Source organism: Zootoca vivipara, chromosome 6 (assembly GCF_965207765.1).
Source record: "Zootoca vivipara chromosome 6, rZooViv2.hap1.1, whole genome shotgun sequence".
Taxonomy (NCBI): domain Eukaryota; kingdom Metazoa; phylum Chordata; class Lepidosauria; order Squamata; family Lacertidae; genus Zootoca; species Zootoca vivipara.
Window position 1 is genome coordinate 14,599,993 of NC_142589.1, and position 13,487 is coordinate 14,613,479.

General features: G+C 44.0%; 1 protein-coding gene across 1 annotated transcript in view; it reads left to right on the top strand.

Annotated features, from left to right (window-relative positions):
- Nucleotides 1-1,328: 1,328 nt before the first annotated feature.
- Nucleotides 1,329-13,487, top strand: part of PLEKHN1 (pleckstrin homology domain containing N1) — a 66,691-nt gene continuing 54,532 nt past the window's right edge. Inside the window, exons 1-2 of the mRNA XM_035118074.3 lie at nucleotides 1,329-1,575; nucleotides 11,516-11,615. Coding sequence (XP_034973965.1) covers nucleotides 1,496-1,575; nucleotides 11,516-11,615 — 180 coding nt within the window. The 5' untranslated portion in view covers nucleotides 1,329-1,495. The remainder of the gene's footprint in view (nucleotides 1,576-11,515; nucleotides 11,616-13,487) is intronic.

Sequence of the window (13,487 nt, forward strand, 5' to 3'; positions counted from 1 at the left end):
AGCGACACTCATGCAGGTAACCTCAGTGATCGAGCTGGAACATAAGTGTTCAGGAGACTCCTGAGGTACCCTGGACCTAAGTTGTTCAGGGCTTTGTCAGTTAATACAAGGACCATGAACCTGGCTTGATAGCAGAGGAGCAGCCAGTGCAGCCATTTTACCAATGGTGCCACATGTTCTCAACCAGAACATCAGCAATCTATCTGCTGCATTCTCTACAGTATACCTAATTTACCTACTCAGCCACGAAGCTTGCCGGATGATCTTGGGCTGGTTGTAGTTTCACACAACTTGACCTACCTCGCAGGGGTGTTGTTGTGCGGATGAAATGGGGATACGTGTCTATGCCACCTCGAGCTCCTTGAAGGAAAGATGATATATAAATGTAATAAATAAACTTGCAGGAGAAACTCTGCAACTCTATTAACTTTTACTCAGAGTAGACCTATTGAAATTAATGGACAGGACTAACTGAAGTCCATGCATTTCACTAGGTATTTCTACTCTGAATAAAAGTTGACCGCAATCTTAAATAAAGAAAAGCAGACTTGTGCTTCCAGTTTTATTAAAGTCAGACAAAACAACAACAACAACAACAACAACAACAAAAACAAAAACCAGAAATTTGAATTAAAAGTTCATTTGAAACCAGAAAGGAGAAAATTAGCAATGGTGCTCCCCCCCCCACCTCTAGTTTTTCATGGGGGGCGGATGATGATTAAAATTTGTATACCACTTTTCATCTGCAGTTCAAAGGATAAAATTACAATTTTAAAAACACAAAAGACATTATAAGAAATAAGAACAAACACAAACCAATAATCCTAGGCTTGCCAAACATCAGAAAAATTCCTGACGTGTCCTGGTTTTCGCGTTTCAGGGAGTAATTTTTTGGCAAAATGTCAGGGAAAATCTTGATGTATAGCACAATGCAATGGAAAAAGCAGTGGAAACAGCTAAAGATTAAAAGCTTAAAATTCCTATTTTTGGGTTAGGTTTCCCTTTAAAAAGCTCGACAATTTTGGTGGTTTCCTTTAAAAAATGCTTTGCGGGTGTGAGGAATTTTACTTTTTGAAATATGGCAACCCTACAATAATCTCCTCTCTCACAACACGTGACAATAGTTTCTCCCAATTGCCTCTTTAAAAGTTCCTTCATTAGTTTCACCTGCAAAGACGCAGCAGCAGCAATCAACAAAGAATTCCTTTCTGGACTCCCCACTTCATGCTGTGTGTGTGATGATCAGATCCACCAGGAGGGGAAGTGAACCCAGCAACAAAGCAGCCCTTGGCCAAATGGCTGAGAGTTCCCAGCTCACACCCATAAGAGTCACCGCTGCAGACGGAAGTGTCTGCATGACACACTCAAAGCGCACACACCTCCTCGCTGGCTTCACACGCTCCGGCGCCTGGGCTCCCCGAGCCTGCCTGCCTTTTTCTCCTCTCTTTCCCCCTCCTCGCAACTGCTTCTTGGATTATACAAGTCGCTCTCAAACATGGGGAACATGGCTTGCGTCCCCCAGGCACCTGGCAGGTTCCGATACTCCTTCTCCAGGAAACCCTCGCTTAGGAAAGAGTGAGTACGCCGCAATCTTTCCTATTAAGTTTTCTGTGCTGCTGCTGCTGTCTGTGTGTTTTGTTCTCTTAAAAAGAAAGCCTCATTGGGAAAAGAATTCCCTTGCTGGGTCTCGCTTTCTCCAAGAAAAGTCAGACACTGTGTGCATGTCCGTTTCCTTGAGATTTATCATGGCAAGTGTTACAGTACAGTACCTCCACACTTCTCATATCGCACACAAAGAATTTGGTGGAGTTCTTGGAATAAAGGACGGTGTGTCTGGTGTGTGTTTGTGTGTGTGGAGAGACAACAGTTCTTTTACTTTAAATGGGTGTGTGTGTGTTTTTTGTTTCCTTTGGAGTGGCACCCCTGACAGCTTCAGTTTGATTGAATTGTTTTAAAAATTACATCCCACTTGAAAATTAAAAGGTTTGAGTTAGATTGCAAAACGTTAATGTGCTGGGCAGTCCTATGCAGAATAACTCAGAATAACACAGAGCATAAATTAAAAGCAAACCCCCACCCCACCCCAGTAATTTACCTTTCACAGAACTACATTTTCCAGCACCGTTAAACTACAGTTCCCAGGATTCTTCAGGGAGGACAATCAGCTTTAAAAACATGGTGTGCACACAAACTTTGCTCTCCAGTATGTATGTTTTTGTCTAGTTAAAATAACAATAGCCATTTAACATAAGTTTAAGGTACGGTCTCTAGGAAGATGAGTGTTTCAAATGAACCTTTAATTCAAAGTCTCACTTGATAAAACTTTCCCTTGCCTATAGTCAGAAAGGCATCCCTTTCCTCAGGACTCACTTAGGAATTGTAATCCTAAATATTTACTGCTATTTTGGGGGCGTATTTCTATGTTTGAAATATGGTGAGCCCCCAAACTGGCAAATGGGGTGTAATCAAGGGAAGTAATGATAAGAGTTCTGAACAAGACAGGAGTGTTTAATTTTATTTGTTTATATTACTTCACTACATAATTGAAATCAGTTTCAGAACTCCAGTGAAATAGTAACTTACTTCACCATAGTTTCCCTACATAGATAGCACTGCATGTAGATTGTGGCACACAACTGATTTCACTGTGTGTTGTGTACAGTGAACCCAGTGAAATTAGAGGCTTGTGGCACATTTAATGGCTCACAAATTTATAGTAGTGAGAGCTGTTGTGGACTACAGATCACATCTCAAGTGAAGTGGGCATGAATTCTGAGAACATATGCCCCAATAAATCTGAGTCTTCAAGGTGCCAAAGTCTTTGTGTCTGCTGTGGCCACCGCTCTAGAAGTTGTCCCAGCGAAATGGTCAACATGCACAGTGTGCGATCATTGCTGATAAGCCCCATGTGCTACTTCCTACACAGAACCACCCTCTGTGTAGGAATGTCATGCTATTTGAAGTGTGGGCTTACGTGGATTAGTCTATCTGAAAACCAGAACCTCCTGTTGTAGGCTTTCTGCTCCTGCTCTACGTTCGATACCACTTTGATAGCACTTTAAAAAGGGAGATCTCATAATGCATTCACAAAACTAGCTCGGATTTGCAACGGAAAGGACAACACAAAAGGGATGTAGTTGAGCCCCCTGCCATTCTCAAGGTTTTCCCACCTCACAGTTCCCACCAGACAAAATCTAGCCTTACATAGATGCTGCACAGTAAAACTAAGTGACTGTTTGTATATGTGGAGGAGGAATGGAAAACTAGGCCAAATTCCTTGGTGCCAACACGGTTGGAAAAACAAACCAGGGACAATGTGCCTTTTTTGGATTTTTAAGTGCCCAAATGACCAGACACCTGGGCTTTCTTTCTTTAGGTGTCTTATGTGGGTGTAAACTTACAGGCAGGAACCCTGAAACTGATGCTGGTAATTGTGTAGAAGGGCTGTGGCTCTATGGTGGAGCATCTATTTTGTGCTTGTTTCAATCCCCAACATTTCCAGGTAGGGCAGGGAATGTCCCTTCTGAAACCCTGGAGAGTCGCTGACAGTGCAGACGATACTGAGCTAGATGGATCAAGGGTCTTAGTATAAGGCAGCTTCCTAGTATATACAAAATCCAGACTTAAACGTGTTACTGATTGCACGAAAAATCAGGGGATTTGTGGGCAAATGCAAAATCACGTTGCATGGTCCAGGCAGTGTCTCCCAATGCCCATCAAGCCATTTGGGTGGAAAATGCCAATATGATTGCACATCGTATCCACCTGCGAGACACTTTGTGTTGTTAGGTTTTGGTGGCACTGAGATGAGTGGTTGTGAATTAGTGGAGCAACACACTTCCCTCTTCCCTCTCCAGAAGGGAATTAAAGCATCATCAACAAAAGAGTTCATGGACTTCCGTAGAATTCATAGAACTCTTTTGTTGATGTGGCTTTAATTCCCTTCTGGATAGGGAAGAGGGAAGTGCATGATGGGATATCACAGGAAGTAAGAGCTTTGCCCTGCCCTAGTAGCACTTCAGGGGCATCCCTGGCAAGAGGTGTGACATTGCAAAGCACTTCTGACACATCAAAGAAAACTAAAACAGATTGCAAAATGCAACAAATGGAACATAATGCTAAAGTGGTTTTGTATTTGTAACCATATTTTGGGGGGGTCAGTGTCTGCCTTTAAGATCAATAGGCCTCTTTTCCAATCACTTGAGTTTCTTTTTCTTTCTAAAATTTCTGTCTGCTTCTTTGCTTTACCAAGAGATGTTTGGGGATGGGGGGCTTTGCAAAAATTCAAGGGTAGCAATAGATGCTGGGCCTGTCTGTTTTGTGCAAGTAACGCTACTCAAGAGCTGATCAATGCTACCAGATGGTATGTGAAAACAAGGGGTCCCCAGTTGAATATTTTTTGGGTGTGTGTGGAGGCTTGCAACCTGTGGCACTCAAGTGAAAGTACAGTAGTAATATAGAGAGCAAATGGATGGTTTGAAGGTTCTTTATGGGACAGAATTCTCTCACAGCATGTGCTTAAAGTATAGGGAATGGCACAAATTTACATGTTACACCCTGGTGTGACTGCAAGAGATGCTTTGAACAATACATTATTAGCCTATGGAACTCGCTGCCTCAAGATGCTGCAGTTGACACTAGGTTGAAGAGCTTTAAAAAGATCTTGACAAATGAATGGAGCAGGAGAGGTCAATTGACAGCTGTTGCTCACATTAGTGAAATATCTGTGTACACAAAGGCTCACACATGGGTTTTGCACTAGTCTATTTGATTTTTTTTTCAATTAAACACCAAATACGTAATATAATAATAAATAATAATAAACTAAAAACTAATAACCCCACCTCCTACAAACACGTTTAAAAGGCCATAAATTGTTTAATCAGCCCACGTTTTTGCCTAGCGCCTAAAGATATGTAATGAAGGCGCCAGGCAAGCCTCCCTGGGGAGAGCACTCCACAAGCTGGGAAGCCACCACAGAAAAGGCCCATTCCTGTGTTGCCACTGTCTAGACTTCTCGAGGAGGAGGCACACTGAGAAGGGCCTCAGACGCTGATCTCAGGGCCTAGGTTGGGGGGGGGGAGGTGGTCCTTGAGGTTTTGTGGTCCTGAGCCGCTCAAGGCCTTCTAAGTCAAAACATTGAATTGGGGGGCCTTCCAGAAGTTGCCGGTCTCCAGCTCCCATCAGCCCCAGCCAGCATGGCCAATGGTTAGGGAAGATGGGAGTTGTAGTCCAACAACATCTGGAGATCAGCAGTTTCCTCACCCCTGGTTTAAATATGCTGAGTGGCCAGTAGTCAGTGTTAAGTGATCTGGAGTCTGTACCCATAAGACTTGTGTCTGGCTGCATACACGTGTGTGTGTGTGTGTGTGTGTGTGTGTGGTTTTAAGAATAGAATCTCCCTATTTGCAAATGAGGAATGCAATAGCCTCTAACAGAGAAGCATTTGGTTCTAATGTGTGGAGTAGCATGAAGGATGCATGTGGATAAAACAAGAACAACAAAACAAAACAAAAAACACCAATATTCTAGCAGCATATATGTTGTAATTTGTTTTCAAGAGCCGAAACTATGTTGACTGAAAGTGATGGTGGGTGGGGAGAGGGGAATACCTCCATGACATCAGCTGGCACCTGGGCACCAACAATGCCTTTTTAATGGGGTCTGAGTCACTGTTGGTTTCACCTTGAAGGGAGAATCAGGGATGGCAGGAATCATTATTTAAATAGTGCAACAAGACTGTTGGTTTTAGCCAGGGGGAATGCTACGTGGGGACCTAATCAGGGAGCAAAAATGACTTAGGGTTGTTTCTAAAGCTATGCCTTTACTCAGAGTAGTCCTGCTGAAGTTAGTGAACATGACTAAGGCTGTGAACACATTGGGCAGAACCATGATACTTTCGAAGCACACCCATTTCAAGTACACGACTGTCCCCCCTCAAACCCTGATAACTATAATTTCCTCCTAACAGAACTACAATTCCCCACATCCATAACAAACTACAATTCCCAGGATTCCTTTGAGAAAACTATGTGCACTGACCTTTATGGTGGCTAATACCATATGTATACCACTTCCCAAATCAGTGGTAGGAGTACACTGGAAGTAATGGGGATGTGGAGGTCAATTAATTTCAATGGGTCTGCTCTGTGTAAGACAGGGGTGGCCAACTTCCAAGAGACTGCGATCTACTCACAGAGTTAAAAACTGGCAGTGATCATTCAGGTCAAAGTTGTTGAGCTTTTTTTTATGAAGGAAAGCCCTGTTTTTGGGGGGTTCAGGTCATTTGAGGGGTGCAGGGCAAAGGTCTTGAAGTTTTTTTAGGGGAGCCAAAGTGTTTTAGCTTCTTGGGGGGGGGGAGCCACTGATCTACCGGTGATCTACCACAGACATGCCTGTTGGACATGCCTGCTGTAAGACATGGTTGGATACAACCTTTAGTCCGGCACTGATTTGCTTGTTGGTGTAGTGTGTGGGAGAGAGATCACTTTTACTTATTTAGCTATCATAGGTAACTTTTACCAACCAGTGCTGTTGTGCTCGGATCCTGCTTTCGGACTTCTCATAGGCATCTGGTTGGCCTCTGAGAGAACAGGATGCTGGACTAGATAAGCCTCATAGAATCATAGAATCATAGAATCATAGAATCATAGAGTTGGAAGAGACCACAAGGGCCATCCAGTCCAACCCCCTGCCAAGCAGGAAACACCATCAAAGCATTCCTGACAGATGGCTGTCAAGCTTCTGCTTAAAGACCTCCAAAGAAGGAGACTCCACCACACTCCTTGGCAGCAAATTCCACTGCCGAACAGCTCTTACTGTCAGGAAGTTCTTCCTAATGTTTAGGTGGAATCTTCTTTCTTGTAGTTTGAATCCGTTGCTCCGTGTCCGCTTCTCTGGAGCAGCAGAAAACAACCTTTCTCCCTCCTTTATATGACATCCTTTTATATATTTGAACATGGTTATCATATCACCCCTTAACCTTCTCTTCTCCAGGCTAAACATACCCAGCTCCCTAAGCCGTTCCTCATAAGGCATCGTTTCCAGGCCTTTGACCATTTTGGTTGCCCTCTTCTGGACACGTTCCAGCTTATCAGTATCCTTCTTGAACTGTGGTGCCCAGAACTGGACACAATACTCCAGGTGAGGTCTGACCAGAGCAGAATACAGTGGTACTATTACTTCCCTTGATCTAGATGCTATACTCCTATTGATGCAGCCCAGAATTGCATTGGCTTTTTTAGCTGCTGCATCACACTGCTGACTCATGTCAAGTTTGTGGTCAACCAAAACTCCTAGATCCTTTTCACATGTACTGCTCTCAAGCCAGGTGTCTCCCATCCTGTATTTGTGCCTTTCATTTTTTTTGCCCAAATGTAGTACTTTACATTTCTCCTTGTTAAAATTCATCTTGTTTGCTTTGGCCCAGTTGTCTAATCTGTTAAGGTCATTCTGAAGTGTGATCCTGTCCTCTGGGGTGTTAGCCACCCCTCCCAACTTGGTGTCATCTGCAAACTTGCTCAGGATTCCCTCAAGCCCATCATCCAAGTCATTGATAAAGATGTTGAACAAGACTGGGCCCAAGACAGAACCCTGTGGCACCCCACTAGTCACTACTCTCCAGGATGAGGAGGAGCCATTGATGAGCACCCTTTGGGTTCGGTCAGTAATCCAGCTACAAATCCACTGAATGGTAGCATTGTCTAGCCCACATTTTACCAGCTTCTTTACAAGAATATCATGGGGCACCTTGTCAAAGGCCTTGCTGAAATCAAGATAGGCTACATCCACAGCGTTCCCTTCATCTACCAGGCTTGTAATTCTGTCAAAAAATGAGATCAGATTAGTCTGACATGACTTATTTTTCAGGAACCCATGCTGACTTTTAGTGATCACAGAGTTTCTTTCTAGGTGCTCACAGACTGTTTGCTTAATGATCTGCTCTAGAATCTTTCCTGGTATTGATGTCAGGCTGACTGGGCGGTAATTGTTTGGGTCCTCTCTTTTCCCCTTTTTGAAAATAGGGACAACATTTGCCCTCCTCCAGTCTGCTGGAACTTCGCCTGTTCTCCAGGAATTTTCAAAGATTATTGCCAGTGGTTCTGAAATCACCTCTGCCAGTTCTTTTAATACTCTTGGATGTAGTTCATCTGGCCCTGGAGACTTGAATACATCTAAACTAGCCAAGTATTCTTGTACTACCTCCTTACTTATTCTGGGCTGTGTTTCCCCTGCTGAATCATCTGCTCCATATTCTTCAGGTCGGGCGTTGTTTTCTTTCTTGGAGAAGACAGAGGCAAAGAAGGCATTGAGGAGTTCTGCCCTTTCTCTGTCCCCTGTTTGCATTTCACCATCTTCTCCTCTGAGTGACCCCACTGTTTCCTTGTTTTTCCTTTTGCTACGGACATACCCATAAAAGCCCTTTTTGTTGCTTTTAACCTCTCTGGCGAGCCTGAGTTCATTCTGTGCTTTAGCTTTTCTGACTTTGTCTCTACACGTGCTGGCTATATGTTTGAATTCCTCTCTGGAGATTTCCCCCCTTTTCCATTTTTTGTACATATCCCTTTTAAATCTTAACTCAGTCAAAAGTTCTTTAGATAGCCAGCCTGGCTTCTTTAGGCACCTTCCATGTTTCCGTCTCATTGGTATTGCCTGAAGTTGTGCTTTTAATATCTCCCTTTTAACAAACTCCCAACCATCATGAACTCCCTTCCCTTTTAGTATTACTGTCCATGGGATTCCACCCAGCGTTTCCCTAAGTTTTCTGAAGTCGGCTTTCTTAAAGTCTAGAATTTGGACCTTAGTATGCTTGGTTGCTCCTTTCCGCTGGATAATAAACTCCAGAAGAGCATGGTCACTCCCACCTAATGATCCTGCCACTTCTACCCCACTAACCAAGTCATCACTATTGGTTAGGACCAGATCTAAAATGGCTGATCCTCTTGTTGCTTCTCCCACTTTCTGGACAATGAAGTTGTCTGCAAGGCCAGTGAGGAATCTGTTCGACCTTATGCTCTTGGCTGAGTTTGACATCCAACAAATATCAGGATAGTTGAAATCCCCCATTACTACTATCTCACTTCCTTTGGAATGCTTGGCCATCTGTTCCAGGAAGGCATCATCTGTGTCCTCAGTTTGGCTTGGGGATCTATAGTAAACTCCCACAATGAGATCACTGTTGTTTTTCTCTCCCTTAATTTTGACCCAGATACTCTCAATTTGGCTTTGAAGTTTTAAATCCTGGATCTCTTCACAGGTATACATATCCCTAACATATAAAGCTACTCCTCCTCCTTTCCTGTTTGGTCTATTTCTCTTAAATAGATTGTATCCCTCTATTACTACATTCCAGTCATGAGACTCATCCCACCAGGTTTCAGTGATGCCTATTATGTCATATTTAGTTTGCTGTACCAAGAGCTCAAGTTCATCTTGTTTATTTCCCATGCTCTGTGCATTAGTATACAGACATTGAAGACCGTTGATCATTCCCCCATGTCTCTTATTTAAGGATATTTTCGTCCCACCACTAGGTCTGCATGCTGCTTGCTCCATTTGGTCCTTGACATTTGGATGATCATCTTCAGCATTTGATAGACTCCTACCTTCAGGACCACTGTCTCCCTCCCCCACATAAGTCAGTTTAAAGCCCTCCTGATGAGGTTTTTGAGTTTTGTGGCAAAAACATTCCTCCCAACTTTTGTGAGGTGCAGTCCATCACTTGCCAGAAGTCCATCTTCAAGAAACTGCAGACCGTGATCTAGGAATCCAAACCGTTCCTGTTTGCACCATTTGCGAAGCCAGTTGTTCACTTCCCCTATTTTTCCCTCTCTCCCTGGGCCATGTCGTTCAACTGGGAGGACAGAAGAGATGACAATTTGTGCATCTAATTGCTTCAACTTCCTGCCCAGAGCCTCATAATCATTTTTGATCTTCTGTAAGCTATGGCTTGCAGTGTCATTGGTTCCCACATGCACCAAAAGGAAGGGGTATTTGTCGGTGGGTTTTATGATTCCTTGCAGCCGTTCTGTTACATCTTTGATCTTGGCCCCAGGTAGACAGCACACCTCTCGAGACATCTTGTCAGGCCCACAGATCACTGCTTCTGTACCCCTCAGTAGGGAATCCCCAATCACCACTACACGCCTCTTCATAGGCTTGGTTGGGATTCTTCTATGTGCTGTCCCTTCCAAGGTTACCTGCATATTTCCAGAGGACTGACTTGGTTGCTCGTCTTCATATTCCTCATCAACTGTGATGAGGGAGAGATCCTCAGGTGGAGTCTGTTCCTCGTCTTCCATGAGCACTTCAAAACGGTTGTGTAATTCTAAGCACTCAGAGCGATCCCTGGGCCTTCTACTTCTATGAGTCACGTTCCTCCATACATCTGGCTGCTGTGTTGGGGAACTGACCTCCTCCTCAGGGAGATCCCCTGTCTCCTCCTTGGTGCAGACAGTGTGCTCTGCTGCATCCAAGAAAAGCTCCAGCTCTTTAATTCTCTGGAGCGTAGATACACGCCCCTGAAGCTGCTGCACCTTCTCTTCCAGAAGGGCAACCTTGTTTTCCAGTAGGGCAACCAACTTGCAATTGTTGCAGGTGTAGCTACCCACATCCTTTGGCAAGAAAACAAACATTGCACAGGAATTGCAGGTGACAATGGTTGTTCCCTCCACCTCCATCTTGAAAACCTTGAGGTCAAGGGGGAAAGAGGAAGAGGCCTAGGTCCCCCCTAACAAACGTATGAGATTTGCTGCCCTAGGTCAAAAAGATGGGTCACCCAGATCCAAGAGGCAGATCCAAGAGGCAGCAGCCCTTCTGCTCCTTCCTCAGTTGCTGCCTCTGGCCTGATACAGCAGACTCTTCTTATTTGTTTTTGGGTATTCGTGTGTGGGTGTGGGTGTTTGCTCCCTGCAGCAACAGTTGCAACAGTGGCCTTGAGAAAGAGATTCTTAGGCAAAACATGGGGCCTGTTTCAATCCCCATCATCTCCAGGTAAGGCTGGGGGGAAATGTCTGAAAACTCTGGAGAGCTGTTGCCACTTACTGTAGACAATACTGTATTGAGCTTCCATACCACTTACATTAAAGTTGCATCATCTTCAAACTCGTGTTCTGAGAGAGCATGCATGCCTCATCTTTCTTTTAGAGAACTGTGAAGAAGAAAAAGGAGGGAGGGGAAACAAAATAAGTTTTGCAGATTGTCACCTTCCTTGTTTTTGATTACCTTAACTCTATCCTTGGGAAAGACAGAGTCCTTTGACCATCAGTGTTGAGGAATGAGAACGAACGAAGCATTCCTTTGTGGAAGGACAAATGAAACAAAGGGGGGAAAAACATGCCAAGGAGAAATTTGCTAAGCCTAAATGTTATTGATGGCCAGCTGTTCATTTGGTCCGGAGACTTAAAAGCCTTGTGATAAAAGTTGCTAATTCCACCCTGATGCGTTGCTGATTTGATTTGTTTGCTTGCTTTGATCTCGCCTGACTCTTTTTCTTTGTCTTTTAATTGCTTTTCAGACAAGAGAGCAAAAAAAAGCTAGCCAGCCTTTTTGGTCTTGAACCAGGACAAGAGAGGGATGTTACCTCAGACAAGATACTCCAATATATCCCTGGCCAGGTAAGTGCTCTGAGATCTATAGCAATCTTAATTTGAATAATGTCGGTGGCATTTCTGCTATCCAATGTTTTGTGTGTCTTCAGGCCCTCTCTTAATCTTGGACATCCTGAGGTGAGATAAGTGACTATTGTATTCCGTTTACAGATGAGAAACCAAGGTTGTGATAGGGACTTGAGCAAGGCCACTCATTGAGTTTGTGGCTGAGGAGATGCAATTTGTAAGCACAAATCCTCAACCCACAAATAAAATTGCTTCTGCACGCTGTAACACAGTCTGGTTTAAACTAGTTAAGCCAGCCTGGTTTAAACAGATTCTCATGTTGTGCCCCAATGAATTTTTGGAAATGGAAGGATTGGCATGCCCGTTTTAGGGATAGTTAACAGCCTTGTCAAACTACAGTTCGCAGAGGTCTTAAGGAGGAAAGCTACAACTGCCTTTTAGGACATCTAAAAACATCACCATCACCATTACCTTTAATTGAATTATCAGGGTTCTTCTTCTACGGATGACAGTCTTTAGAACTGCTTCACTGTGAAAGTTGCAGCATGACTGCTGGCCAGCCAGTGGGCCTGCTATTGTCATCATGACGCACAAGAGCTTTTAATTACCCGTGATTAAAAAATAAAACAAATTAGCCGGCCCACAGTCAATATTTCCCTGCCCTGAGCCTCCTTTAACAAGAATTCAGAATGGGGATCAGGGCTGTATATATATATATATATATATATATATATATATATATATATATATACACACTTTGACACATTTAAAGCAAACTCCCTCTCATCCAGACAAAAGAATCCTGGGAACCATAGTTCACCTTCACAAAATTACAATTCCCAGCACCTTTAACAAACTGCAGTTCCTAGTATTTGAGGGTGTGCTTTAAATGTGTAAAGGTGTGTGTGCAGCCCAGATCTCTTCTCCATTGAGGAATGTTTGCTTGTTCTCATGCTGTGTTTCCCTGGGTGGAGATGGTGACAGAGCCCTGTCACCAACCTGTATATCTGGAGTTATGACTACAAAAAGGTGGGGAGGAAGGGATTGTGCTGCTCTCCCTGTTCTTTTGAGAAAGCAGGAAGCTAGTTGATGGATTAGGCTGATTCATCCTTCCCAGGGTGCAAAAGTTGGTAATTCTGTACCGCACACAGATGGCTCCACATGAGACGTACCTAGGGTCCCTTGCGCCCTTGGCCAAGGAGCTGCATCGGCAGCAGCGCCCGCCCACCCCCATCACTTTATTGCAATGGCCAATAAGCCAAGGCAAGCTCAGATAGGGCTTCTGGAAATGTTGGATCAAACCCACAAGTAGATTTTACTGCCACCTTTTCCCTCACCCTCGGATTTGTGCTGGGAGCAGTTTTGTTTGTCCTCCCTTAATGTTCTCTTTCCACCTTGACTGTAAACGCTGCACTTGCAAAAATATTACCAATGTCTGTTTTGTTAAGGAAAACATGAAGCTAGGCCTTGTGGGATGCATCCAAGAGACAACCACTCATGCAGTTAGAGCACATTCAAAGAACATGGCTTCCTCCCCACAGAATCATGGGTGATGCATTTTGTTAAAGGTGCTGGCAACTGTAGCTCTGCGAGAGATGAACTTCAGTTCCCAGCATTCTCTGGGGGAAATCATGCACTTGAAACATGTGACGTGGATGTTAATCTACTAGGTGAACTACTTTTCATACACACACGAGGCAGATGTGTCCAGCCTCCTCTCCTGCCCCACTGAAGTGCTTTTTTCTGTGACACAGTGACGCTGCCATCACAATGAAGTAGCCTTTTCCTGGAGTCTTTAATTTCCATGTTTGTAGGCCAGAGTCAACGTCTTCAAAGGGGTGAGAGTGAGACCCACCCCAAGCTAAGAGATGG